This window comes from Chrysemys picta, chromosome 10, assembly GCF_011386835.1.
Source record: "Chrysemys picta bellii isolate R12L10 chromosome 10, ASM1138683v2, whole genome shotgun sequence".
NCBI lineage: Eukaryota > Metazoa > Chordata > Testudines > Emydidae > Chrysemys > Chrysemys picta.
In genome coordinates this window covers 65,904,549-65,929,826 of record NC_088800.1, presented here as the reverse complement: position 1 = coordinate 65,929,826, position 25,278 = coordinate 65,904,549, and the positions used below count along the sequence as shown (strand labels likewise).

The following is a 25,278-nucleotide window of genomic DNA, read 5'->3' as shown; positions in this document are numbered from 1 at the left end:
AAACCAGTTTTAGCCATCTTCCAACCTCCATTTGTTTTCACCAAATAGTAGGATGAAAAAATAGAACCTATTGCTTGCTAAAATGACATTGGTTTCTGAAGTATTAGTTGTTAATGTAACTATGCTCTAAAGGCATCAGTATTGGTAGCAGACATTGACAGGTTTAGAATGCCTCTTGCTGAATGAAAGTAGTGTAGTGTATGGTTCAGAATACTTAGTGTAAACTTTTTTCTTCCCATACTTTGTTAATGGATTTTTCAGTGGTATTGGCATGGAGGATGAAGATCAGAACTATAACTGGCTTATCACTGTATTCATGTTAAGGCAAAGTACTGTTTAAGTGGGAAAATACAAAATGCATCTAAAAGTAGTATTGCATTGCAAAAAAACTAAAAATTTTAAAAAAAATCAAATTGTGATTTATTACCTCTCTGAAGTCAGGAAAGAAACTTAATGAGGTTTATCTAATGAAACTGAAAGCATACAGCTACTAGCAGGCTGTATCCTAATGTGGAGAATTAATTTTTGGAAGCATGAAAAAAAATAAAAATCATGCATCTTAATTTGCCCCTCCACAATGTAGGTGTAGGTTATATTATGGAAAAAGCATAAGGATTCTCTTGCTTAAAATTTAGTGTACAGAATGGTAGTTAAATAGAAGTGACATCTAGAAATTTAGTTTTGATTCCTGCTGTTTAAAATCTAAACCAAATTACACTGTTCAGATAAATAGCCAAAGACATTTTAAATGCACTAATTTACCTGTATATTTTCATAGGAAGGACAAAAGTGTGAAGTTTCCTGAAGATTTTTCAGTTACTCTTCCTAATCTGCTTAAGTTCATTTTACATTACTCAAGTCTACCTTCAGCTGCACCTGACTCAGAGCCCTGCACCAAAGAATGTCCACAGAAAGAGAGAGTGTTACAGCAAGAGCATCTCTCCCATTTAAGGAGTGAGATTCAGAAATTGAGATCTGAAGTCAGTGCACTACACCAGGCTCAAGATCAGCTGGAAGCCCAACTTTCTAAAGCCAGAAAAGAAGAACATCAGCTACAGCAGCAGAAGCATACACTGGAAAAGCAGCACAGTATCCTCCGGCTCCACAGTGAACAGTTACAGGCACTCTATGAACAGAAGAACAGGGAATTAGAAGAAATGGCTGAGAAGCTTCAAGAATTAGCAGATGCATCAGAAAACCTCCTTACAGAGAATGCTTTACTAAAAGTCCTGCTAGCAGCAATGGAGGGGAAGCTGGAGAACAAAGATGAAACCAAGAAATCCATTCAGTCAGAGGAGACTCGTTCCACCTACAATACTGGGCCAGTTCTAACTGCTATAGAGAGATTACATGAAAGAGAAAGGCTTGATGTTTCCGATGTTGATACCACAGTGACTGAGCATAAAGAAAACAGGACAGAATAATTACTTATGTTATTGGGGGGGAGAAAAATCAGGAATGACACTGTATTGGGAAGATATTTATGCAAATTTTATTTGTTGTAAATAAAATATTTTCCAATTGTCTAGAAAAAAAAAATCAAACCAGAATATTTCTGTAATACGTCAAACAAACAATTTACCAGATCTTGAAACCTAAATGGAGATATGGAAAACACTTTCCACTTTACTATTGCACTAATTTGATAGCCATTTTGTTAATTTAACCTAGGTTAAAAATAGTAAACTCCCAGGGACAGCAGAGTGAAGCATCTCCTACAAAGGGACCAATTTTTGCACTGGCTTCCTCCCATGTCTCCCAGAGGAAGTGTTCATTTAGGAACTTTGACAATTTATACTTTTCTAAGAAACAGCTGAAGTTAGCCACCATCACTGCATTTTGCCTTTGTTTATAGAATTGACTGGAAATGTTGAATTTGTTTATTTAGTAAACTTGAATGAAAAGTCAAATGGTTAAAATATTCTGTCATTCCTGTTGCATACCACTTTTTCATGCTCCACAATTAACTTATAATTGTCTTTGAATTGTAAGTTAGGGAACAGATTTTCATAGATGTTTCATTATGGGGAACAAAAGGCAGAATAATCTCATCCAACCTCCTTATGCATCCCACTAGTGTTCCCTCTACCCCCTGCCCCTCAAAAAAAAAAGTGGGAGAAGGAGAATAAAGTTTGGCATCCCAAACAAGCAAAGTCTACTTATTGATTGCTCAGCATATATGCAGTTAAGAATCCAGTGTGCATGTATAGGCAAGTGCCTCAAACCATAGACTGAAAAATAAAAAAAATTGGCAGCTTTGGAGCCAGTAAATACACAACACAGTGTTTGCCCCCTCCTAGGCAGTTGTATTCCACACTGCACTTGGACAAGCACTTCCTTCCTCCATTAGTAGCAATGGATTTGCTTAGCCAAGCTGTGGCTTTTGCAGTGAAAGACACTTCATTTTCTAGCCTCAGTTTAATCAGTGCACACAGGAATAAGAATGCAACTCAGCAGCTTGTCCTGGAGGGAGCTAGCAATTTAGTTCATAAGTGGACTATCATTTGCTTGCAGATAAAGTCATTAAGGCCTAGCTAGCTAAGAATAAATAGTGTTATTCCCAATGTATAAGCCATCATTCACACCCGTATTTAGCATAATAACTGTTCCCCCCCTCCCACCCACCCACCCCCAACAGATGGTGGTGGTTGAACTTTTGCATTATCTACTGCTTGTACATCTCCCCCCCCCTCCCCCCCTTTGCATCTCAGTTTGCTAGGGAGTTTAACTTAAACTAAAGGAATTCCTTAGCTACATATGAACTGGATCTGGCAAAAGCTGGGTACTTAGTGGAATATGCAGGCCTAAAAGTTAGGAAATCTAGAACATTTTAGCCATGGTTGAATGATTGTTCAGAACCTATGGTACTGTTTACAATCTATAATTTTACACTCCAAGTACCTGTTATAGGTTTCCCTTTAGTAAACAGAAGGGAAAAGTTAGGAAATGTGGGGCCCCTTTGTGTGAAGGTACTTCAGATTGCACCAAGTTTTTTTTAAAAAACTACCCCTACCCACAATTTTTCCCCCCCTCCCTCTATTCCTTCCCCAACACACCCAAAATTTAGTTAGCTGTTACAAGATAGATTTCTGTCTGCCCTGTAAGTTAAGAATCCAAAAAACTTACCTACAAAATACATTAACTGTAGACAATTTGGTATCTAGACTAAAAACAGTTTGCACAGTTGGCTGTTTAGCGTCATGTTTACATATGCCCCAGCTACTAGGTACACATATAAACAGTGGTTATGGGGGGGTGGAGGGAGAAAAAAGAGAAATAGTTACATTAATGCCAGTTCTAGTGAAAACACCACTTCTGTAATTAACATGCTTGCTAACAGGAGGGAAAGATCTGCTCTACTGCTATTTTTAACTCCACTGGAAACCTTCTGGACCATGCATGAAGTAGCCATCATTAGTTCCCAGATTGGAATCTGCTAAAATGGCAGTTTCCTTGCAGTAGCTACATGGCTAGGACAATCACAGTATTAGCTGTTATCAGCTAAATCTACCCTAAAGGAAGAGAGGTACAGTTCCTTCCTTATAACCCCTATCCTTTCTGCCTCAAACACCTTAATGAGATTATATATACCTGCATTCAGGGAAAGTGTTCTGACTCAGTCCCATAAGAGGTTTAAAAACTAAAACTAAAAAGCAACTATTCTGTCTTTATGGTTATTCACTCAGAATGTCATAGCAGAAACAGGCTTTAACTGCAGATTTGGTTTTGAAGGTCTGGCATCCGCTCTGTAATCATGTGGCTCAGAAGTCCAAATGTGTGTTACTAAGAATAACTTCATACCACTTCCATATGCTGGATAACAAAAAGCCAGAACTCCTGGCAGCCTATTTACAGTTCACAGTTTTAAGTAGTTCACATTACAGTAGTAGTTCCATCAAAATAGGCTCAGCTAAACATTCAAGTAACAAAAATGCAATTAATCTTTTCATGCCAGCATATCCCTGCATGTCCATTGCCAGCAATGGACTTTATACCAGAGAAGTCACCTCTTAGCACTAAGGAGTTAAAATACAGGATTGATGGATAGTCTAGTTTCTCAGTGCATGCAGTGGCAAACCAACAAAACCATAACTTTGAAGTCTTATCTCAAGGTGTTTTACGAGAGAGCAGTATGTATGTCCAGTTTCTTCACAGTATCAGTTCTGCTGATTACAGACATCTTAAGTGTAGTCCAAATACACATCTGTGCTGCTCGAAGTTAGCTATGAATTTCTGTGCCATTAGGAGTCAGCTTTGCTTTTCTCTCTACACAAGGTCCTTTAGCAGAATACTGCACCAAAAGGAAAGGCTCTTTGGTTTCTCCTTCTCCCACAATGCTCTCTTCATCTTCAGACTGGCTGATCCTTTGCAGACGCAGGTAACACCAGCAGCCCAATATCAAGGCACCAAGAGCAGCAATAGCAATCAGAATGACTATTACAGTCACCACTCCAGTGGTAGGGCTGTGATCCATAATAGACATGGTCAGGATTTCAGGACAATTATCAGATCTTAAAGATGGTTCTTCAGTCCTTGCTGTCAGTTTTGAGATGTCTGAAGCAGCATCTTGGAACTCCTGAAATACAGAAATAAGAGCTGTAATGCAATCATACAGGGATATTATGGTTTTGCCTTATTCAGTAGCTTTAGTGTTACGTGGCCAGTGCTACAGATTCTGGCAGCCCACCCTCTTGCTGTCTTTGGTTTTGCTCATTTGTTTGCTTGGGAAAAATAAGTATTAGCCCTCTTTCATACAAAGCCTTTTAATTTGCATGGCCATACATTAAAAGTGTTAACTTTTTATTCAACATCATTTTGCCTTAGCTTAGACTCATAGGTTACATATGGTACATTTCCTACTGGACCAAAGTAGTGAATGACGCCGAAGAAAATGATCCTGAATGCTTATGGATCAATGTTGAAAGCACAAGATGAGGTATTAGTCAGTGTATGCTACAGATCAAATCACAAGAGTGAACAGGAGAATGACTGCCACCTCTCTACAATGAGAATGGAAAAAAGACTGATCATAGAGGACTTCAGTGTGACTGACATATGCTTGAAGTCTCATGCTGCCAGTACTGAAACATCTTTGGAATTTCTGAACACTAGAGATAATTTCCAAACTCAAAGGGTTGCGGTCAACATGGGGGGAATTCTATATTACATCTTGTCAGAACCAAGAGGAACTGAACAGCTAAAAGTTAATAGTCATTTCCTGTACTTCTACACAACATTAAAAAAAACCCATACTCCCTCTGCCATGGAGTCTCAGAGCCAGTCCATTGACTCTGGCTGCAGGGCTAAGAAGAGCAGTGCAGACATTAGAGCTCAGGCTGGAGGCTGGGTTCCAAGACTCTCCTCCTTCACATGGGTTTCAGAGCCCAAAACTATAGGGCAATTTTTAGCCCTGAGCCAGGTAAATAATGAAAAGCACAAGTCACTGATTCAGATCTATCTAGATTGCTTACACCATGTCTACCCAGCACACATGATGCATTTTAATATGGCTACAAGTAAATGTGCACATCTGGGAACAAAGAATGTAGGCCATACTTACAGGATGGGGGACTCTGTCCTGGCATGCAGTGACTGAAAAGGATTTGAGCATTGTGGATAACCAGGTGAACATGAGCTCCCACTGTGATGCTGTGGCCAAAAGAGCTAAAGCAATCCTGGGATGCATAAACAGGGGAATCTTAAGTGGGAGTAGAGAGGTTATTTTACCTCTGTATTTGGCATGGATATGACAGCAGCTGGAATATTGTGTCCAGTTCTGGTGTCCACAGTTCAAAAATGTGGATAAATTGGAGAGGGTTTAAAGAAAAGCCACAAGAATGATTAAAGGTTAGAAAACATGCCTTATCGTGAGACCCAAGGTGCTCAAATCTAGCTAAACAGAGATGGTTAAGGAGTGATTTGATTAGTCTTAAGTGCCTATATGAAGAACAAATATTTAATAATGGGCTCTTCAATCTAGCAGAGAAACCTATACAACATGATTAGGCCCTACCAAATTCACAGCCATGAAAAATGTGTCGGACTGTGAAATCTGGTCTTGTGTGCTTTTACCCTATACTAGACAGATTTCACAGGAGAGCATTTCTCAAATTTGGGGTCTTGAGCCAGAAGGGAGTTGCAGGGGGGGGGGGGTCACAAGTTTATTTTGGGAGGATCACAGTATTGCCACCCTTACTTCTGCACTGCCTTCAGAGCTGGGTGACCAGACTGGTGGCTACTGGCTGGGCACCCAGCTTTGAAGGCAACACCCCACCAACAGCAGCACAGACGTAAGGGTGAAATACCATACCAGGCCACCCTTATTTCTGTGCTGCTGCCTTCAGAGCTTGGCTGCCAGAGAGTGGCGGCTGCTGACTGAGGGCCCAGCTCTGCAGGCAGGAGTGCAGACGTAAAGGGGGCAATACCATACTATGCCATCCTTACTTCTGCGCTGCTGCTGGTAGTGGCTCTGCCTTCCTGGCCAGCTGTTCAACTCTGAAGGCAGCACCACTGCCAGCAGCAGCGCAGAAGTTAAGGTAGCAGTACTGCAACTCCCCCCCCCCCACAACTCTTTTTGCATCAGGACCCCTATAATTACAACACTGAAACTTCAGATTTAAATAGCTGAAATAATGAAATTTACCATTTTTAAAATCCTATGACCGTGAAATTGGTAGGGTCCTAAATACGATCCAATGCCTGGAGCTTGAAGCTAGACGTTCAGATGAGAAATCTGGTAAGGTTTTTAAATGGTGAGTAATTCGCCATTGGAACAGTTTACCAAGGGTTGTGGTGGCGTCTCTTATCACTGGCCATTTTTAAACTCAAGCTTAGATGCATTTCTAAAAAATCTGCTCTAGGAATTATTTTGGGTGAAGTTGTGTGACCTGTGCTATACAGGTGGTCAGCATGGATGATCACAATGATCCCTACTGGCCTTGGACTCTGAAGTGTTGGTTACAGCGAGTTCCTGAATGGATTTTATCTGACCTGAAGAGATGATAGCCAACACACAGTCTCCAATCAGACACTCAAGTCTAGTCATCTCTAGAGCCTGCTCATGGCAGTACGTAGTTCTAGGTAGAGAAGGGAACTTTACAATTTATATTTAATCAAACAACTTTAGTGGTTGCACAGCTTTGCCTTAGTTCAAGTCAAAGCCCATTCTGCCAGCTGCCTAACACTCATGCCAGAGACATCCCCAGATCTGAAGAAATTCTTTCCTATACAACTAATGGACGCCTATACATTCTAGTGTTATGGGGTTTATAAGATATAATATAATGCACATGCCAACTTCCATCATGTAAGCTCTCAACAGTTTCATAATCAGGTGCTAATTTCATAGTCTTGCTAAAACATTTAAGTACAAGTATAGATATACTTCAAAAATTGTTTAAGAGGAAACCCTGTGCAAGTAGAACCAAAATTGCACTTTGAAGCCTGGAACAGAAACAGTGATAGTATCAGCACTATCCATGCCCCACCTACTAATGCAAAGCTGGGGGTGGGGTGGGGGTGGAAGATGTTGTATGTTGTGTTAATGTGTTCCTCTAAGACAAATAAAGCAGGAAGACAGTGGCAGTTTAGTAAGTTAAGCATGAAACATTGAGTTCTAATAATAATAGCTCTTATGTGGAGGTCACATTTTTAACCTGTAAACAGGAAGGATTAGACTGCAGTGCTTTCCACCACCCCTCCCCATTTTTAGAAAGTGCTGGAAAACTGAAAAATCCTGTGACCTGAACTGTGGTACAGAAACTAACTAGGATTATTTTAATGTTTACAGCCATGATTAGCAATATTCTTGGAACACCAATAAAGAACTCTCCCCAGCTAACATGAATATTAAAAACTGGAAGATACTGTAGAACTTGTGAGTATTTGAAAGAAGTTTTGTCAAGTCAGAAAAGTAATAGCTGCTTTAACAGTCGTTGGCAGAAAGCCAGCAAGTGTGACAATGGTGCATGACAGCATCACTGGCTATCTACAGCTTGGTTATGTGAGAAGGAGGATGATACCACTATCCAGCTACTAAATAAATTGTTCTACCTTCCAAGTTACTTCATTCGTTCCATCCTCTGTGCCCCACTGCAGTACCAACGGAAGGTTAATGTTCACCTCTGCCACAACTGGTAAAGGCATGAAGCCTACACGGGAGTAACTCCTGGCTTCCACTCCACTAGTTGAGCTTTGGGAGGAGAGCCTGACTTGTCACCATTTAGTAAAGTTACTATGGTCAGGCAATAGCTGCCGTTGTTTGCTTGGTGAACTTGCTCAATGCAGTGGATTAAAACAAATAAACAAAACACGGCTGTGACCCAGGAACCCAATTAACTACAACTACAAAATAATACAACTGCTTTGGCCACACAGTCATTTATTACTGACATTCAACAGCTGCTTGCTTTAGTAGTGACAACAAATGCAGTTTTACTTGTATTTTTAGGAAAAGACAGCTGCCGATGCTGGCTTTGAGCGAAGTGAGACTTTCCTCCTTGTTATTCTGGCAGGAATGGAAGAGGGTCATTACTTCAAGCTTCCCTCCCCCATCGCTCTAGAAGAGCAAAATAATACAAAAATAAAGAAAGTTAAAGCAACCTGAAAATGAACCTAAGGAGGCAGCAGCAGTGTGCAAAGAAAAGAAGGGAGGGATGAAAGGTGGGCTACAGGTTTTTTGGGTATTACTCTCAAACCTACCCAGACTAATCAGCAGTAGCAAGCAGAAAAATCCCTGTCCTCCCTTAAGTCAGGACTCCTTATTTAAGAGGATGCTCTTTCACAAAGATCTTTAAAGAAAGTTTCCACTCATTGTACTGTGCTGTACCATAGGTCTTTTATCCCAGCCTATGATTAATATTTCTTTAGACTTCTTACCCTCTGCTGCTGACAGAGCAGAAAAAAACCCAATCAAGGACTCTTGAACCTAGGGGCTCAGCAATGAAGCGTAAGCTGTAGTCGATGATCCTATTGGGATCCAGGAAGTGGGTGGTGGTAGGAGGCAAGTGAGAAGCTAACATTTGCACGGTCAGTGGAAAGCATCAAGGGCTCAGATGGTCAGGAAAACAAGCCTCTCCCCTCCACCAGAGAAAGCTTGTCTTTGGAGTAGCACTGCCTGGCTGCTTCATAGAGCTCTGCTGTAAGCTCAGTGTCTGTGGGAAAGAGGACACACACACACACACACACACACACACACACACCCCGGCCCCTGAGAGACGGTTTCCCCACCTACCAACATCATCTCTTCCCCCTCCCCACCCTTTCATTCTCTCCCATCTCACCTACAACAGGACGTTTGCCACAAAAACCCAAAGACTGAGCTGGTTAAAATGCAGACCCCATCATGTTGCTTATAGGCACGTCAGGAGTCATTGCCCAGAGTCCATCCACTAGCCATCCTTTAGACAAGCATGGACACTCACACCCAGGACAACCACTGTTTGGTATCTTGTTACTTATGCAGTCTACTCATGAAAAAAAAAAGTCATTAAGTACACAAGTGACCTTGGGCTCCATGTCTAAAGTCCCATATCAAATGTACTTTGTTGTACAAATAAAACAGCTTGTTTTTAAGTACAAGCCCTGCAAGTTAGATCTGGGGTTAAAGCCAAAATGGTTTCTCTTCTGAAGCACAGTCACCAGTACTACAAGTTCTGCAGGCCTAATTCTGCTCTCAGGCACTCCTGTGCAACCCAACAGTCTTCGGTTACATTTTGTACAAACCCAGAATATTTACTAAATTCCAGTTGCAAGTGCACAATTCAGCTATGATACACAAAAAGAAATAGCATAGTCAGAGTAGCAATTTTTTGTTTGTACACACAATGTAAAATAATGGCACCTGCAATTTCCCTTCTGATAACTATGATCTATCTTTCTGATAGTGTAGTCTTATAATGAAGATTGTAATATCTAAGCCAGTTTTGAAGTAAGGTGATTGGAAGGGGCCTAGATGTCAGATCAGATTCATTAACTGATTGTTAAAACTGTACATCTACCCAGAGCACCAGATGGCTGTATTTTTTAACTAAACTGCAATTAAGACTAAATGACCTGATCCAACAAGCTGACCCACTCAAGACAACACTTGCATCCAGATAGATCAGCTAGGACTGTGGGCTAGGCTTCTATTTGTGATAATTCTCCCCTGTTTAAAATGGATATTGTTCTTCCTTTTTGTCTAGGGACAAAAGGAGGGGGGGGGATTTCTTGCCATCCCATTTGACAGGGGAGGGAACTTGAATGTATAGCTGGACTGAGAACTCAGTTCCTCACCTCTCCAAGGGTACAGGAGTGTCTTTCTTCAATTACTAGCTACTTCATGTGGTGTATGCACATGGTATATGGATAGGATGTGAAAGAAAAAAAAAGTAATTCTTTCTAAAAGCAAAATCAGAAAACCTCTACAGCTCTCAATTCTTCCCAGAAAATAATTTCTTTACCCTTTTATAAAAGGTTACTTGAGTGGTGCAGCCATGCTGCAACTCAAAGGAAGTTGGAAGGGAAAGATTAGTATCTTCCACTAGAAGATTCTTTTCCCCTGCTTCCCCATTTTTCTTCTCTTATATACACAAGGACCAGGACTTAAGCTGGCAGCTATTTCCTAGCTACTAGTGGACATCAGAAAGAATCTTGTTAACCCACCTGTGTCTAATCATGGGTCTCAGCCTCAGCAATTCCCACTCAGCATGGTGCTTCTGAAATACATAAAACCTTGTGGCAGACCCCAAGTTAGGGGACAATGAGGAGTTCTAAGGAAGCTCACAGTAGGCTATGAAGAGACTACAATACTTGCAGGTAATGCAGAAACTGTACACTTTTTTGGTTTAGATTTTCTCCTTTTTTTGCTAATAAGCCTTTTTACCAAGGGAGTTAACCTAGCAGCTTTACCCTGTCAGACAGATGCATGAATACATCCTGCAATAATGGGCAGCATAAACAAGTTCTTAAAATGGAATCTATCTCCCTGGTAGAAGTGATAGTTAAGTCTTGTTCTTAGTCTCTTTCCTAGTCAAAATACAACCTAGTCCTACCCCTTGTCTGAATGATCATGTCACAAAAACCTTTGAGGAAACGGTTCTGCTGTAAGTGTCCTATGCACTCAGACAAAATGTGTGAGTATGTTCCAAAGACAGTGACTGTAGCATGAGGGGTACTATTGAAACAGATTCTTCAAGTCAATGCGGATATTTACATTGAAGATAACAGTAACACTTTACTAAAAGGTTATTTTAATCTGTTTAGTTTGCCTCAGATACAGTAACCAAGAACTAAAATGGGCAGAGTACATAGGTGAACTGCAGAAGTCACATCTGAGGCAGGCTACATGTGAATAAACTGTTAGAAGTTCCAGTTATATCCATACATTATTTCAGACACTTTTTATATAGCAAGGAAGCACAGGCCAACTGTTTTGGCAACCATCATGGAAGCAGGCCACCATTCACACTTTTTTTTTTTTAAGTCAACAAGAGCCTAGGTTTGTTACTAGTCACTAAAGGAGTTCTATTCTATTTAGAGACCACTAGCTGGATAATATGGACCATGGTATCTGCTGAAGTCTCATGGCCCCTAATTATCTCATTACAGGATATGGGTAGCTCTCATTGAGGTCCAAGGATGTTACTTGTCTTCTGTGGCAGTAGGATCAGGCTTGCGCAATTTAAGGAGGTCTGGAAGGTTTTTTGAGGCATATACTTGGTTTCTTAACTCAAGAATTCAGGTCTTCTCTATCCTGGAAGTTTCTATAGAGAAACAGTTAAGTGGTCACAAGGAGAAGGGTTGTTGTTCAGATTTCTTCTATGAGATGAAGAAAAACACAGGTATTTGGAGTCCTTAAAAAGAGCACCAATGAATCGAAAAAACAGACAAGCCAGGCTTGTGCCCCTTGGCTGGGCCCTGAAAGCTTTACAGCAAGCTGATTGGTGCTGAGAGACTTTTGTCTCCGACATGAAAGCTTAATGTTTTTGCAAGGAGTAAATTATGCCAATAATCAACCACCAAGGTAAGAAAAAGGCTTAGGGGCCTACCAAGAGCCATTTGAGGTATATCTTCTAGTAGTGTCATCTGCTGGAATTGTACTTAACCTTCCTCATGGTCTCTAAGTATCCCAAATATCAAATCACAATACAACTTTAAATAGAACAGAAAACAATGACTGGCAGTAGCATGGTGTTTGTGAAACTTAATCTTGGTTAGCACGTGACCCTGATGTGAAGGGGTTACAGGGTGACTGGATCCTATAAGGGCAATAGAGCCAGCCATACCATTGCCATAATTAATTAGCTGTTTCCCAGCCTGAGGGGAGTGGGATTAAGGAGGGTCCAGTGATGCTTATGGCCATGTGGGCCTTATAAAATAACAGATCATCTTGGGGGTTGTAACTGGAGTGAATGAGGAAGGGCTGAGCCAGGGTCTGCAGAATACTTAGTACCCCCACAGGAGCCAGCCTGAGAGCCCAATGCTCTATATACCGGAGCAGAGAACACAGCCCAGAAGGGGCTGAGAACAGTACTCCAGGGAAACCAGCCTGGGCCCTGAATGCTCCATCCCAGAGCCATAAAGACCAAAGAGGTCCGGGGAACAGGTCAAAGAGGGCAGGCTGAAGAGCAGATAAACCTTTTTGGTTTAGGATTTTCAGTTGGATTTTGCTACCTCAGAATGGGTTAAGTTTATCACTTGGCCAGAAGGCTTAAGCCACATGAAAGCTGAGGTGGTCAACCTCAGAGTGCCTGGCCAGTACCAGGCCAGCAGGGTGGCATAACAGGTCAGATAGCTGGCAGCATAATGCCAGCAGCAAGCTAGGAGTTCTGAATACTAGATTCAATTTAATATCTGTTTGAAGGCAGAACAGATTTCCCATTTGGTTAATAAGTGCACATGGACTATAGCACAAGGCTCCCTTATACTCTTGTTAAGGAGTCATGAGTTTAGGGATCTGAACCTGTGCTTAAAAAGTGTCGTAAGGTCCCACCCAATCCTGCAACAAGTTGGGTGCAGGAGACTGCCCACACACATTCTGAGGTCCACTGCAAAAGTGGGATTTGCGAGGGCAGCACCTGTGCTTCAATGATTGCTTTTAGGAAAGAATACCTTAACATATCTACAGTATTCTGGGTTGGTGCTGGAATAAGACATCTGCTGCTTAGTTCTCTTGTAGCATGGAAAACAACTTCAAGTTGCCCTACATATTATCAATGGCCAAAGCTAAGTATCAGATTATTAAGAGGCAGTGCTTAATAAATTAAGCTATAGATGGACTGTAAAACAGTTTGCAATCCAAGTGCTACCTCATCATTGCCTTGAAGAGGGTATTAATGTTGTAGATGCTTCTACAGTCACATTATTGATGCTACAATTGTAGCAATACTCCCTAGGGGTAATTCATCCCTTCCCAAATAGGTTGTGGGACTCTAGGACAGGGACAGTCTCTTCCAACATATTTGTACAGCACTTGCACCAAAAGCTTGAGTTAGGTGTGGGGTTAGTGCAATATGAATAAAATGGAGTCTAGAGTACAACCCAGAGAGGTAGAAAAGTGCCACTAACTTCTGTATTTGGAATAACTTTGCTATGGGAAGCCATGCTCCCGGATCACAAGAGAAGTTATGGGGAGAGGCCTATCAAGTGCAAAGCAAACTTTAAAAAAAAAAAACCCACACAAACCATACCCCTGAGAGAGTCCATCACCTACCCAACTACAAGGACTAGTTAAACCACAGCCCCTGCAACTATTCTCATTTAACATTTTTAAAGTTTTAATGGTATAGTACTACAGCTCAACTAGGGTTCTTTAAGCTCTTGCATAAAGCCCAAGGAAAGTAAATTGAAGCCAGGAAGTGAAAACTGGGTGGTTTTCAGAATGCACTAAAGACCACTATTTTAAGCTTTTAAAAATAACCTCTATTCCAAGCCCATTCACACATAGTATGCGGTGCTTCTGAAAGTCATAGGCTGACAAGGAATGTATCAGGCTCAAATCTCTTAAGCAAAGCCTCACTTTGGTAGGTCTCTAGCTTATGCAATGATATGACTTCATTCTGTTCTGGAGAAGGGGACCAAGCCACATTTATTAACTTTGTGCACTACCCTATACACCACATACAAAGGTCCAAATCCTGCTCACTTGAACCACATGAATCAAGCAGACATCAACCAGAAAACAGCAAGATTTGACCTCACACTGGTCTTGAAATAGTTAGATATTCTCTCAAAGTAGCTTTCAAGTCCTTTAACCTCTTAAGGCAGTGAATGCTAGCAATTCAGCTACTTGGTGGAACAGAGCAGACCAACCTTATGTAAAAACTTTAATGCAGTAAACTTGAGGTAGGTTTGCAGATAGCTTTAGATAGATACTTAAGTGGACACGAGGTATTTATGTAGCTTGTTCCTGCATATAGGTTTGCCTGTGACTCAATTTGTAATTCTGAAAACTGTAAATTCTCAAATGCTACACATAGCTACCCAACTCTCTTCTGCATTTTATGCCACTCATTGGTGAGCCTGTTCTTGGGTTGTTCATGCTGCAGGCTTATCTGCTGCCTCATGCCAACCATTAGTACTTCTATACAAACCCAATTAACGCTCTGCCAGCATGAGCTATTTTTATAGAATCTAGCTTGCTAGCCTGGAACTACTGACTTACCACCACCCTGCACCATACCACTGGACACTTAGATTAGTGCTATTTTATCTTCACTTTGACATTTTGATTTAAGTAAACTGATATTTAAGGCAGACTGACATAAAAAGGTCACCAACTTTGTATGGCTTTGTCACATAACTTATCCTAGTTTTTAATTAGTAGTTATTGCAAGAAGCACTGTAATGTAGTACTGTAACTTAGTTGAAGAGTGCCCAGCACACTTGTATTCTGTAAATATACTAGTATGAGCTACCAAGGAAGAGGTTCTAGGTCTCCTGCCAGTATCCCTGAAGGGTTCTTCCCTTTCAGATTCCACCTCTTATGTTTCTCAACCATGCAATTCTATTCCCACTCTGCACCAGCAGTCAACTGAAATATTAATCTAGCTCTCTAGAGAAGGTTTTGTATGGAGCCTCTGAAGTATTGGCTTAGTGCAGGACCCATTACCTCTTCCCCCACCTTTTCCATAAGATACTAGCGAGTCACCTTCCTCAACAACCCAAATTCTCAGTGGCTTGGGCCCTTTAAGTAGCCTACAACTAGTTCTAAAGAGACAAGTTCATTCTTAGGGTTTCTTGGAATCTGGATGAAAGATATGCTGGAACATTCAGCACATTTATAGCAAGAAAATTCTGATTTAGCTAACTTCTTCATAAGATGTTAAACTCTAGCAGTTCCAAAGAAGACCGATAAATTTAAATGCCTGCCAGACTTTTCCACAGTAATATTCAATTGAAGGGACGATTATTTAAATTCAGCAAGTCTCTGTGCAAGGCAGAAAGATAAAGTATGCTATTAAGTATTTGGAGTAAATCAAAACGTTAACTAACAAGTGAGACAGACTTTGGATATGCTAGATCGGGGTGGGCAAACTACGGCCCGTGGGCTGGATCCGGCCCATGAGCTGTTTTAAATCAGCCTGCATGCTCTAGCCAGGGCACCAGGTCAGGGGCTGCACCACATGGCTCTCATAAGCAGCCGCGTGCCCACGCTCTGAGGGTTGGAGACCGCTCCATGTGTAGGAGTCGGAGAAGGGACATGCTGCTGCTTCCGGGAGCCGCTTGAGGTAAGGGACACTTGGAGCCTGCACACCTGAGCCTCTCCCCACACTCCTGCCCCAACCCTGATCCCCTTTCTGCTCTCCAAACCCCTCAATCCCAGCCCAGAGCACCCTCCTGCACCCCAAACCTCTCATCCCCCAGCCTGTACCCCAACCCCAATTTTGTGAGCATTCATGGCCCCGCCTTACAATTTCTATTCCCCGATGTGGCCCTCAGGCCAAAAAGTTTGCCAACCCCTGTGCTAGACAGATTGGATTTTTTGTACAAGGTTTTAAAATTTACCATCTTCCACATGGGGGGGAGAGAGTGGGTTTGAAGAGAGGAGAAAGAAAGGGACCCAAAAGGAGAACAGTAGGTCATCCAAGGAGAGGGAGAACACAACTCACTTTTCTTACTCACTCTGCAGTGTAGCTATACCCTAAAGCAGGAGGTGTGACTGCATCTCATGTAGGCACATACATGAGCTAGCTTTGATCTAGCGAAATTAAACATCTACACTAGTTAGCTTTGATCTACTTGTAGCAGTGTGGCAGTGGCAGCAGCATGAGCTAGCCTCCTGAGTACAACTCCACCTGGGACCCTGGGTATAAATGCAAACAGCTAGCTGGCTGCACAGCTAAACGGCTATTTTTACTTGAGCATTGATCTAGCTGCAGCAAAGCTAGCTCGCTCAGATATATGCCTACATGAGCTGCAGTCATAGCTCCTGATACTGGTATAGGTGTTTTTAGTCATGACAAATAGTCTGGGCCTTCCTAGAAGTCAGGAGACAGTATGGGGAGGTCTGAACAATCAGTGTAAGTATTTCTATGGATACTGTTAATCAGAGTGACCAGAATGGTATTTAGAAACAAGTCTGCTTTCAGAAGTAACCTGGGTTGTCTACACACTATAGTAACAGCAGTCACTACTCCCAGTAGGGATGTACATAATTAAAAAAAAAATAAGCAAAGTGCACTGTTCCAAGTTACTGGAGTTTAGCTACACGATTTGTAATATTTCAAGTTAATCCCCAAAGCACCCTGGCCCAAGATGTAGCATGCTTAAGACCAGGGGTAATCAATAATTTTGTCACGGTCCAAATTTCCTGGTCAAGATGTAATCAAGGTCTAGACTCCAGAGAAAATACAAAAACATAAGTAAAGATTTCATGGTCCATTCAAAAGCATCTAGATTTGGCCTGTAGTCTGCCTATTAATTACCCCTGGTTAAGACCATCCACAGAATATCTAACTTTAAAGCCACTTTTCAGAGTAGCAGCCGTGTTAGTCTGTATCCGCAAAAAGAAGAACAGGAGTACTTGTGGCACCTTAGAGACTAACAAATTTATTAGAGCATAAGGTGCCACAAGTACTCCTGTTCTTTTTAAAGCCACTGGCCATCTTATTCTTGAGGCAATTTCATGATCTCAAACCCAAGTCTCCATCCAAGCTGACATGTAGGATATTCACTCGCTATCAAAAATTAAGTAGAGATTGACTAATATAGAAATTTCAAGTGGACACACCAAGGCTCTTTAGTTTCCTTAAAGAAGTTTCAGTTCTGAACATTCTGCACCAAGAAGTTTCTCCTTGCTATTTGCAAGTGATAGCTGTTGAGTTTACTGATTAACCTCCCTGTTCAGAGCTGTTCCAAAGACCTCAGGCGGCCTTGCTTTATTTTTAGAGTGGCCAGGCAGTGTCTGAGATACTACCAGAGGTGAAAGTAAGCCGGTACGTACGCCGTACTGGGGTGGCCTGGCTTCCCCAGGCGACAATTTAAAGGGCCTGGGGCTCCCAGCAGCATCTGCAGCCAGAGGCCCTTTCAATTACTGCCAGAGCCCAGCTGCTGGAGCCCTGGGGTAGCAGCAGCAGGGCTCCAGGGGTTATTTAAAGGGCCAGGGCTCCCGCTGCCTCTACTGCCCTGGGCCCTTTAAATAGCCGCCAGAGCCCCTCCGCCGCTACCCCAGGGGCTATTTAAAGGGTCGGGTGGTAGAAGCAGGGGAGTCCTGGGCCCTTTAAATAGCCACTGGAGCCCTGCTGCCAGAGCCCTGGGGTAGCAGCAGCAGCTGGGGGCTCCGGCAGTGGCAGTGGTTTAAAGGGCCCGTGGCAGTAGCAGCCGCTGAGCCCTGGGCCCTTTAAACTGCTGCCAGAGCCCCCGGCTGCTGCTGCTACCCTGGCAGGGGAGGAGAAGGGTCCTTACCAGTACAGGGCAGGCCAGGGCTGGCTCTGATCTCTTTCCCCCCACATCCCTGCCCCTTCTGAGGGCCAGAGCCGGTCCCGCCCCAACCCTGTACCGGTAAGTCCCTATTTCTACTTTCACCCCTGGATACTACTAGCTATAAAAAGTTTTTGCTAGCTGTGTCAGCTTTTAGAAAAGCCAGTCTGTTTGAACACCAGGTTCTCCCCGGCACATATCCCTGATTATTGTAATTAAGGGAAAGGTGTGGAGAGGCAAGCGAAAAGGAGAAACCAGTCTAACTTGATAAAGATGAATAGAAACAAGTTTATTTAGACTAGGCTTCCTGTCAAGGGGGGAAAAAAAAAAAAAAGACTTCTGAACATTCTGCTGTTAAACAGAATTAGCTGTTAGTACTAAAGTATGCATGTAGATCAGGGCTGGAAAAAAAAGCTTAACAAAAGTTAAATTTTAAATCTACATTTTTAAAATGTGTATAGCACTACAGTATACTTACTACTCACTAAAGAAAAGTGGCTGAGATTTTAATAAGTGCTTATTTTTAATTTGTGTGCTTTCTATAGCAGAATTTTAGTTAAAGAACTTGGAAAAAGAGGCTTATGCCTCCTAAATATAGCTACTTTGGTATTTTAACATCTGGTTTGGCCATTAACCAAGTTAATGGATTTCTGAGATTAAATCCAATATTTAAAGCAACTGCAAACTAACTACTCAAAACTCTTGAGAGTGAGTTTTAGAATGGGGAGCTCTCTTTAATGGGAGCAAGGAGAAGGCAAACTAAAGCCTATTTTGTACATTCTATTTTTCTTGGTAGTCACATTTACTGCAAGTGGCCCACAGTTCATTCTAAGTGCAATGTAAATTTGCAACACCATTCAAGACTCAACACCAGTACAAGTGATGTGTAGTGATGAAGCCAGAAAGAGACCAAGGGGAAAATCCATTAGAGTTCCAAGTATATCATTTGGACACTAATATGTACTAACATCTTCACTACCCAACCTTCATTTCCTGCATTTTACAGAAATGAAGAATCCATTTCTATCATGTATCAACTATAGGCAAGTACGTATTTCTGTGCCAATACAAGCCATAACTAGACAGTTCCACTATTCTCAGTGGCAAAAATATTTACTCCAGAGGAAATTCTATGCCAAAATTTAAAACTCTGCACACTTAAAATTCTGCATATTTTGTCAATAAATGTGGAAGCTCCAGCATGGCAGTGGGGAGCACAGGACACTGGCTGCAAGGAGGTGGGAGACCACCCTGCAGCGCTGCTGCCACCCTCCCCAGGAGGTGGGAGACTCCCCTGACACATTACAAGAGCAGGCCGGGCCCAGCCCTGCCCCTCCACTCTGAGCACACCAAGATAGTGAGCATAAAAGTCTCACACACATGCCCAGTCCTTGCCTCTGGATCCAGGTGTGGGGGAGAAGGTTCTCTGTGAAGCAATCTGGGTGTGGGTGGTGGGCAGCCCTGGTGCAGGGGGTATCTGAATGCTCAGGTGCTCATTGGGGGTTCAAGATACTGGGGAATGGGACTGAGGGGGTCCAAGTAAAGGTAGTTGGGGCTTGGTAGGGCAGTCTGGGTGTGGGGGGCAAGTGGCAGTCCAGCTGCAGCTGGGTAAGGCTCAGTGGGGTGGAGGGCTTGTCAGGGTGGTCAGGGCCGGCTTTAGCAAGAGCGGGGCCCGATTCCTGGGGGCGGGGCTTGCTTCAAGCCGCGCCAACGGGGGGGGACCCGAGCCGCGCCAACGGGGGGGGACCCGAGCCGCGCCAACGGGGGGGGCGTGCAGGGGAGGGGAGGAGGGGGAAGTGAGCTGGGGGCGGGGCGGACAGCTGCAGCGCGGGGCCCAATTCAGCCGAATCGGCTGAATCGGCCTAAAGCCGGCCCTGAGGGTGGTACAGTGTGAGGCTAGTCAGGATGGGGGTTTGAGTATAGGAGGCTCAGCAGGGTATGGTCTGGGTGCAGGTGGGACTGGGGAGAGGTGACAGATGGAGGAGCAGCTCACCATACAGTGACCCCTCCCCCATGGAGGAAAAGCAATGGGGCAGGAAGTAGGGGTGGAGTGGGGTGTGGAGCTTCCTGCACTTGGGGGCAGGTCTTATCCAGCCCCAGTTGCTCCTTGAAGGGGAAAAAAGTCCTGTCCTCCCCTGCCCAGACAGGACTAGCAGCTGAGTCTGGTGCAGGGTAGAAGGCACCAGCCAACTCTTCAGATGCCAGAAACAATGTGCCCACATTGCTGGTGAGGGACACATGACTGCTCTTGCGGCTTCCCTGACAGAAGTCATTTTTTCACAGGGAAGCAAAGAAATCTGTGGGGGACAAGAATTCTGCAAGCACACAGTGATGCAGAATTCCCCCAGGAGTAAATATTGTAGTCAAACTGACAATCCTCATTTGTCTGGACTTTGTAACATACAAGGGTAGCACTATCCTTTGGACAGAGGTGCAAGTTAAACTAAGTTAAATTGACATTACCATTACATATACTCTCACTCCCAAATTGGGCTCATTTTGTTAGTCCTTTAATGGAGATATTTTTAAGGGCAACTTTCTGCCAGGAAATAAGCTAGTTCACCCCCCCCCCCCCCCCAGCTCTTCACTGTCTGTTTCCTGTTGGATAATCTTCAAAAGGAAACAAGTTTAGCAGTCAAGTAGCAGCTTAAAAACTTAACATACCTGAATTGCTATTCCTATCCCACACATTTTTCATGTCTACCATATAGCACTGGAACTGCATGCAGCTATCTAGTATCCATTTTGAGTGTCTTAGAGTTGAAATTGGATGGAATTGTCTATTTCTATGCTCAATAGACAAAAGGTAGGAGGATGGAGGCCAGAGTGGTTCTCAAGTGAGTTTTCCATGTAACTATCCTCATTTAATCATATCTAAGATGTTACTAGATTATGCACTGTTTTAAGGAGAATTTGCATGAGATACTAAAGGCCTGCTCCCACTGACCTCTGTAGTAAATTTTCTATTGACTTCAGTGGCATTTATTTACACAAATTGTTGCAAAAAGGACCTCAAATTTTGATGGATAGGGATATTTGTCCAGTATCCATCACATTATTGTGGAGCTCCAATAAGAGGCATACTAAAATTACAATGACCAGTACACTAATTGTAGAAAGCAAAAACATACCTGTGTTCAACTTTGTCCTTTTAATATGTACTGTTAGTCAAGCCTTGATGTATTAGGTATGCTGAACTATACAAGGTAAAAATTCCAACTGCATGTTTCAGTGGAATACTGAATCCCCCCACAACCAAGTCAGATACTCTACATCTAAGGGTACACCTACACTACAAGTGCTGCAGCAGCTATAGTGCTATACCACTCTGGTGGTGACTTTCTATAGTGACAGAAGGGATTTCCCTCCCCCCCCCCCCATTGTAGTAATCCACCCCCTTGAGGCACTAGCTAGCTAACAGAAGAACTCTTCTGTTAACCTAACTGCATCGGGGGGGGGGGGGGGGGGGGGGGGGGGGGGGGGGGGGGGAGAGAGAGCTAGGTAGACCTAAGGATGTGTCACAGGGTGTGATTTTTCACATCCCTGAGCAATGTAGCTAGGTTGACTTAAGTTTGAGGGACAGACCAGGCCCCACTTAGCACTAAGCCCCTCATTCCAAAATAACTGCCTTGGCAAGGTGTTTCATTATGAACACCCCTTAAAAGAAAAAAATTGTAATCTCTATAGTTTTGCCAAACAAAGGGGCTTGATACCCTCACTTACATCAATCTCTAATATTTAAAGTTATTTAAGAGAACTCATTATTAGCTGTTGTATCTAAGAGCTCCATGGATTTCAGCAGTTGAAAGTGTTTACACTCTGTAAACTACCAAAAATGAAGTGCATGGATAGGTAGTAGCTGAATAATCCGGATCCACCCAGTTAAATGCAGATTGTTGCAGCAGTTGAAGACTGGAGAAGTCCCTCATCAACCTAAGTGCCACCGCTTGGAGCCGTGGATTACCTACACCAACAGAAGCCCTTCCTCGCATAGGCAGTGTCTTCACTAAAGCACAACAGCGGTGCAGCTGCACCACTGCAGCATTTGAGTATAGACCTGCCCTTGGGTATAAATCCTCTGCCAGTATTTTCCTCCACTATTCAGGGTTGCACTGTATTAGTCTCTAGAGATTATACATTTAAAAAAAAATTGCCCTTAGCTTTTCTGCCTGTGTGCGCTGATATGGTTACATAACTGTCTGGACACAGACTGATAGTCCTTGGTATAGAAAGGGCAAAACTTGGTCTGGCATTTTGTACTACCTGCAAGCAGGTTACAAAGGAGTCTGCAGTATGAAGCAGACTGCGAGGTTACTAGCTGCATATAATTCTCCACTAAGTATATTCAAAAGCTGTATATAGTTTGTCTACAGATAGTGATGCAGACCTGCCAGGAGAGAAAAGGTGCTAGATAGTACAGCACATACTGTGCAGATGTAGATTTTTTTTTTTTTGAATGTGTAGTCATATTGACCATTACACTGACAGTAATGACAGCTAAGATGTGCAGACTAGTTTAATATTGAGACAGTCCAATGAAGTTCCAAATCACCTGAAAACTTACTTTTTTGTGTTCTGGTTGTAAGGAGGGTTGTCCATTTCCTAAACAATGGAAGACTTTTTATTTAGAAACTAACTCCCTCATCATATTTAGCAGCCCTAAATATTTACAAAGTTCCCCGAGTTGAAAACATACCTACTATCCTATACAATAGATTCCACTACAGAAAGACTACTGCTATATACAGGTATCAGGTTTTTTAAAAAGCTGTAACACACAATGTGGAGGCAATCAAGATGCAACATGGCAACTGCAGTTTTAATATGCCTTTAAGATTTCTACTTCACACCACATGGGGGTGGAGGAGGTGGTGAAAGTATTAAAAATTTCTTCTCCCTCTTGAATTTTGCAGACTTTTTAAGGATACAACCTTTCTTCTACAACTTGGAAAGCAAAGATGCTACGTTTGTCAGAGAGCAATGTGCATCTGTTACAAACCACATCCACTGGGGTGTGTGCGTGTGTGTGTTCGTTCGGAGGCGGGCGGTGCTGGGGGCACATGGAGAAAAGCGTGATGTATCCAGACAGCGCACAGAGACAGATTTGGGGCTCAGCGGGTGGGAATCTGTGCTAGCCCTTCTCTCTAAAAGCCCTTGACTCGGTCACCCCAAATACTTGCACAACAGGCGAGCCCGTGACCCAGGAGAGGCATTTGACTCACACGGCGGGGGTGGCTGCAAGGCGACCTGTACGGACGGTGCAGAGCACTGCAGAACAGGGTATTAGGGTACATGCTGTGCACTGTTACGGGGTGAGGGGAAGGGGGGGGTTCAAGGCAGGAACCAGCTGCAATCCCCGTTAACTCCCCGCGTCTTGCGAGTGGAGGAGGGGGCTCCGGCTCCCTATCTCTCTTCCCCGAGGAAGGGGCGAGATGAGCTTTGCGGCAGGCAAACGCCAGACACGATCCCGAATCCGCGAGGGATGCTTCGGCTTCAAGGCCGCTGCCGCCTCCTTCCCTTTTGTTTGTGGGTTGCGCTCGGAGCGGATATCCCCGCCCCCCCCCCGGGACTCGGGTGGGGGAAATGCAGGGGAGATCCGGGCAGCTGGGCTCGCCCCAGACACAAAGGCCTGCTATAATGCAGCCTCCTGTGCGGGGCTTTCCCTACCCGAGCCCACCCCAGATCCACAGCTCCCCGGGGGGAAGCCAGCCTCCAGTAAACAGCTCCCCCCTCCCAATCTCCAGGCACTGGCGGAGGAGGGGGCTGCCTTGCAGCCCGACGACAGACGGGACTAGAAATGGCTGAACCTACTAAAAGGCTTTAGCGGGGAATGTAGCGTCCCCGGGGCGCTTGGGACAAAGCGACCGCCCCCCGCGCACACAGAGCCACACGGTGCGTGCGGAGAAGCAATCCGCTTCTGCTCGGGGCATGCAGAGGAGCGACCCGCTGCCCGCCCCCCGTTGGGGCAAGCAGACATGCGACCCGCCTACCAGGCGCCCTGCTGCAGGCAAAGGACCGGCCCGCTCCTTCAGCCGAGGCAGAGCCGCCGCCTCGCCGGCACTCACCCTGGCTCACGGGCGCTGCGCGCTGCACTCCGGGCCAGGCACCCGGCGCAGGCGGCTCGGTGCCCCGGTGCACACGGAGCGCGGCCGGCCACGCACCATCCCGAGCGAAGCCACCAGACGCGACCCGGGCAGCGACGGCTCGTTACCCTGCAGCTCCGCCTTATATAGGGGCAGGGGCGGCGCGGGGCGGCGGCCAATCGGCGCGCGGTGCCCGGGCCCTGGCTAGCAACAGCTGACGGGGGCGGAGCAGGGGCGGGGGGCTTGGTGACAGCGGCGAATGGAAGGGATCCAACCGCACGAGACACGCCGGGGGGCGGGGGGAGACAGCGACCGGGACAGGGCGAGGCGGCGTCCCCTCACCCTCGATTTCCTCCCCCCCCCCCGCACCAACGGGACCGCCCATTAACGAGCGCCCCCCCCCCCCCGCAGGACCCCGACCCCTCCCCTCCTCGCCCCGGAGCGAGCCCCCCCCCCCCCCGCAGCAGCCCGACCCCTGCCCTCGACCTAGAGCGAGCCCCTCCTCCCCCGCAGCAGCCCGACCCCTCCCCTCCTCGCCCCGGAGCGAGCCCCCCCCCCCCCCCCCGCACCGACCCCTCCCCTCCCCTGGTGCGAGCCCCCCCCGCAGAAGCCCGACCCCTCCCCTCGCCCATAAGCGAGCCCCCCTCCCCCCCCCGCACCAGCCCGACCCCTCCCTTCCACCTTATCTTCCCTGCTGGCGATGCCTTCGGTGAATGGGTGGGTCCCGCTTCCCAGAGCCACCTGGACCCTGGTGCTGGGGCAGGTGAGGGCCAGGCTGGGCTGGCAGGACAAGGACAGGGAGCAGGGCCCACCCCTGGCACACTCACTCTAATCAGCTTTTAAGAAATGTTTTGGGTGGGGAAGAGGCCTAGCCCCCTCCTCGTTCCCCCCCCTCCACCCCTGCTCTCCAATGCCTGTGGGGTCCCAGAGTTGTCAGGTTTTCCAGGGAGATTGGGTCGGAGGCTTCGCCTGCAGTAGCCCATAAGCCAGGTTCAACGTTTACATGCCTTGGTCACCACTCACCAAGGCCTCTGCACAGATGCCACTTTCAGGCTGTTCTTAGTGTTCTCTGTTAGCAGAGCCATTAATCTACTCAGCCCTCCATCCCCAACCACCTCAGACCTTGCCATATAGTGTCAGGGCATGCCGGGAGTAGGCCCAGAAACTAGAGGTGCGGGATGTGCTGCAGCACCTCTAGGTTTTACGTGGGGCTCTGCTCCTGGCCCCACATATGGTGGTCCCAGCCCCACGCCTGGGGCTCTGCTTCTGGCCCCCAACGCGGGGTCCCAGCTAC

General features: G+C 45.0%; 2 protein-coding genes across 10 annotated transcripts in view; one reads left to right on the top strand and one right to left on the bottom strand.

The window, feature by feature from the left end:
• TXNDC11 (thioredoxin domain containing 11) overlaps positions 1-1,910 on the top strand; it is a 99,235-nt gene extending 97,325 nt beyond the window's left edge. For 3 of the 7 annotated variants that reach the window (XR_256762.5, XM_042861624.2, XM_024109461.3), the window contains one exon: positions 779-1,539. Coding sequence is in view for 6 of the 7 variants with exons in the window: in XM_042861624.2 (XP_042717558.1) it covers positions 779-1,424 (646 nt within the window). In the remaining variant the exon portion in view is untranslated. Of the gene's footprint in view, positions 1-261; positions 469-778 lie in introns of those variants that run through there. The other 4 variants (XM_042861625.2, XM_065558841.1, XM_024109464.3 and 1 more) reach the window with 2 other exon arrangements.
• SNN (stannin) lies at positions 1,470-24,106 on the bottom strand. Of its 3 annotated transcripts, none has more exons than XM_005306734.4 (2): positions 23,967-24,106; positions 1,470-4,576 (listed from the first exon to the last, which is right to left on the bottom strand). In XM_005306734.4, exon 2 carries the CDS (start codon positions 4,481-4,483, stop codon positions 4,220-4,222), a length of 264 nt encoding a protein of 87 aa, XP_005306791.1. In that variant the 5' UTR covers positions 4,484-4,576; positions 23,967-24,106; the 3' UTR covers positions 1,470-4,219. The 3 variants fall into 3 exon arrangements, with proteins under 3 accessions (XP_005306791.1, XP_005306792.1, XP_042717560.1); XM_005306735.3 differs by having other exon boundaries at positions 23,892-24,030; XM_042861626.2 differs by lacking the exon at positions 23,967-24,106 and adding an exon at positions 8,438-8,640.
• Between the last annotated feature and the right edge of the window lie 1,172 nt (positions 24,107-25,278).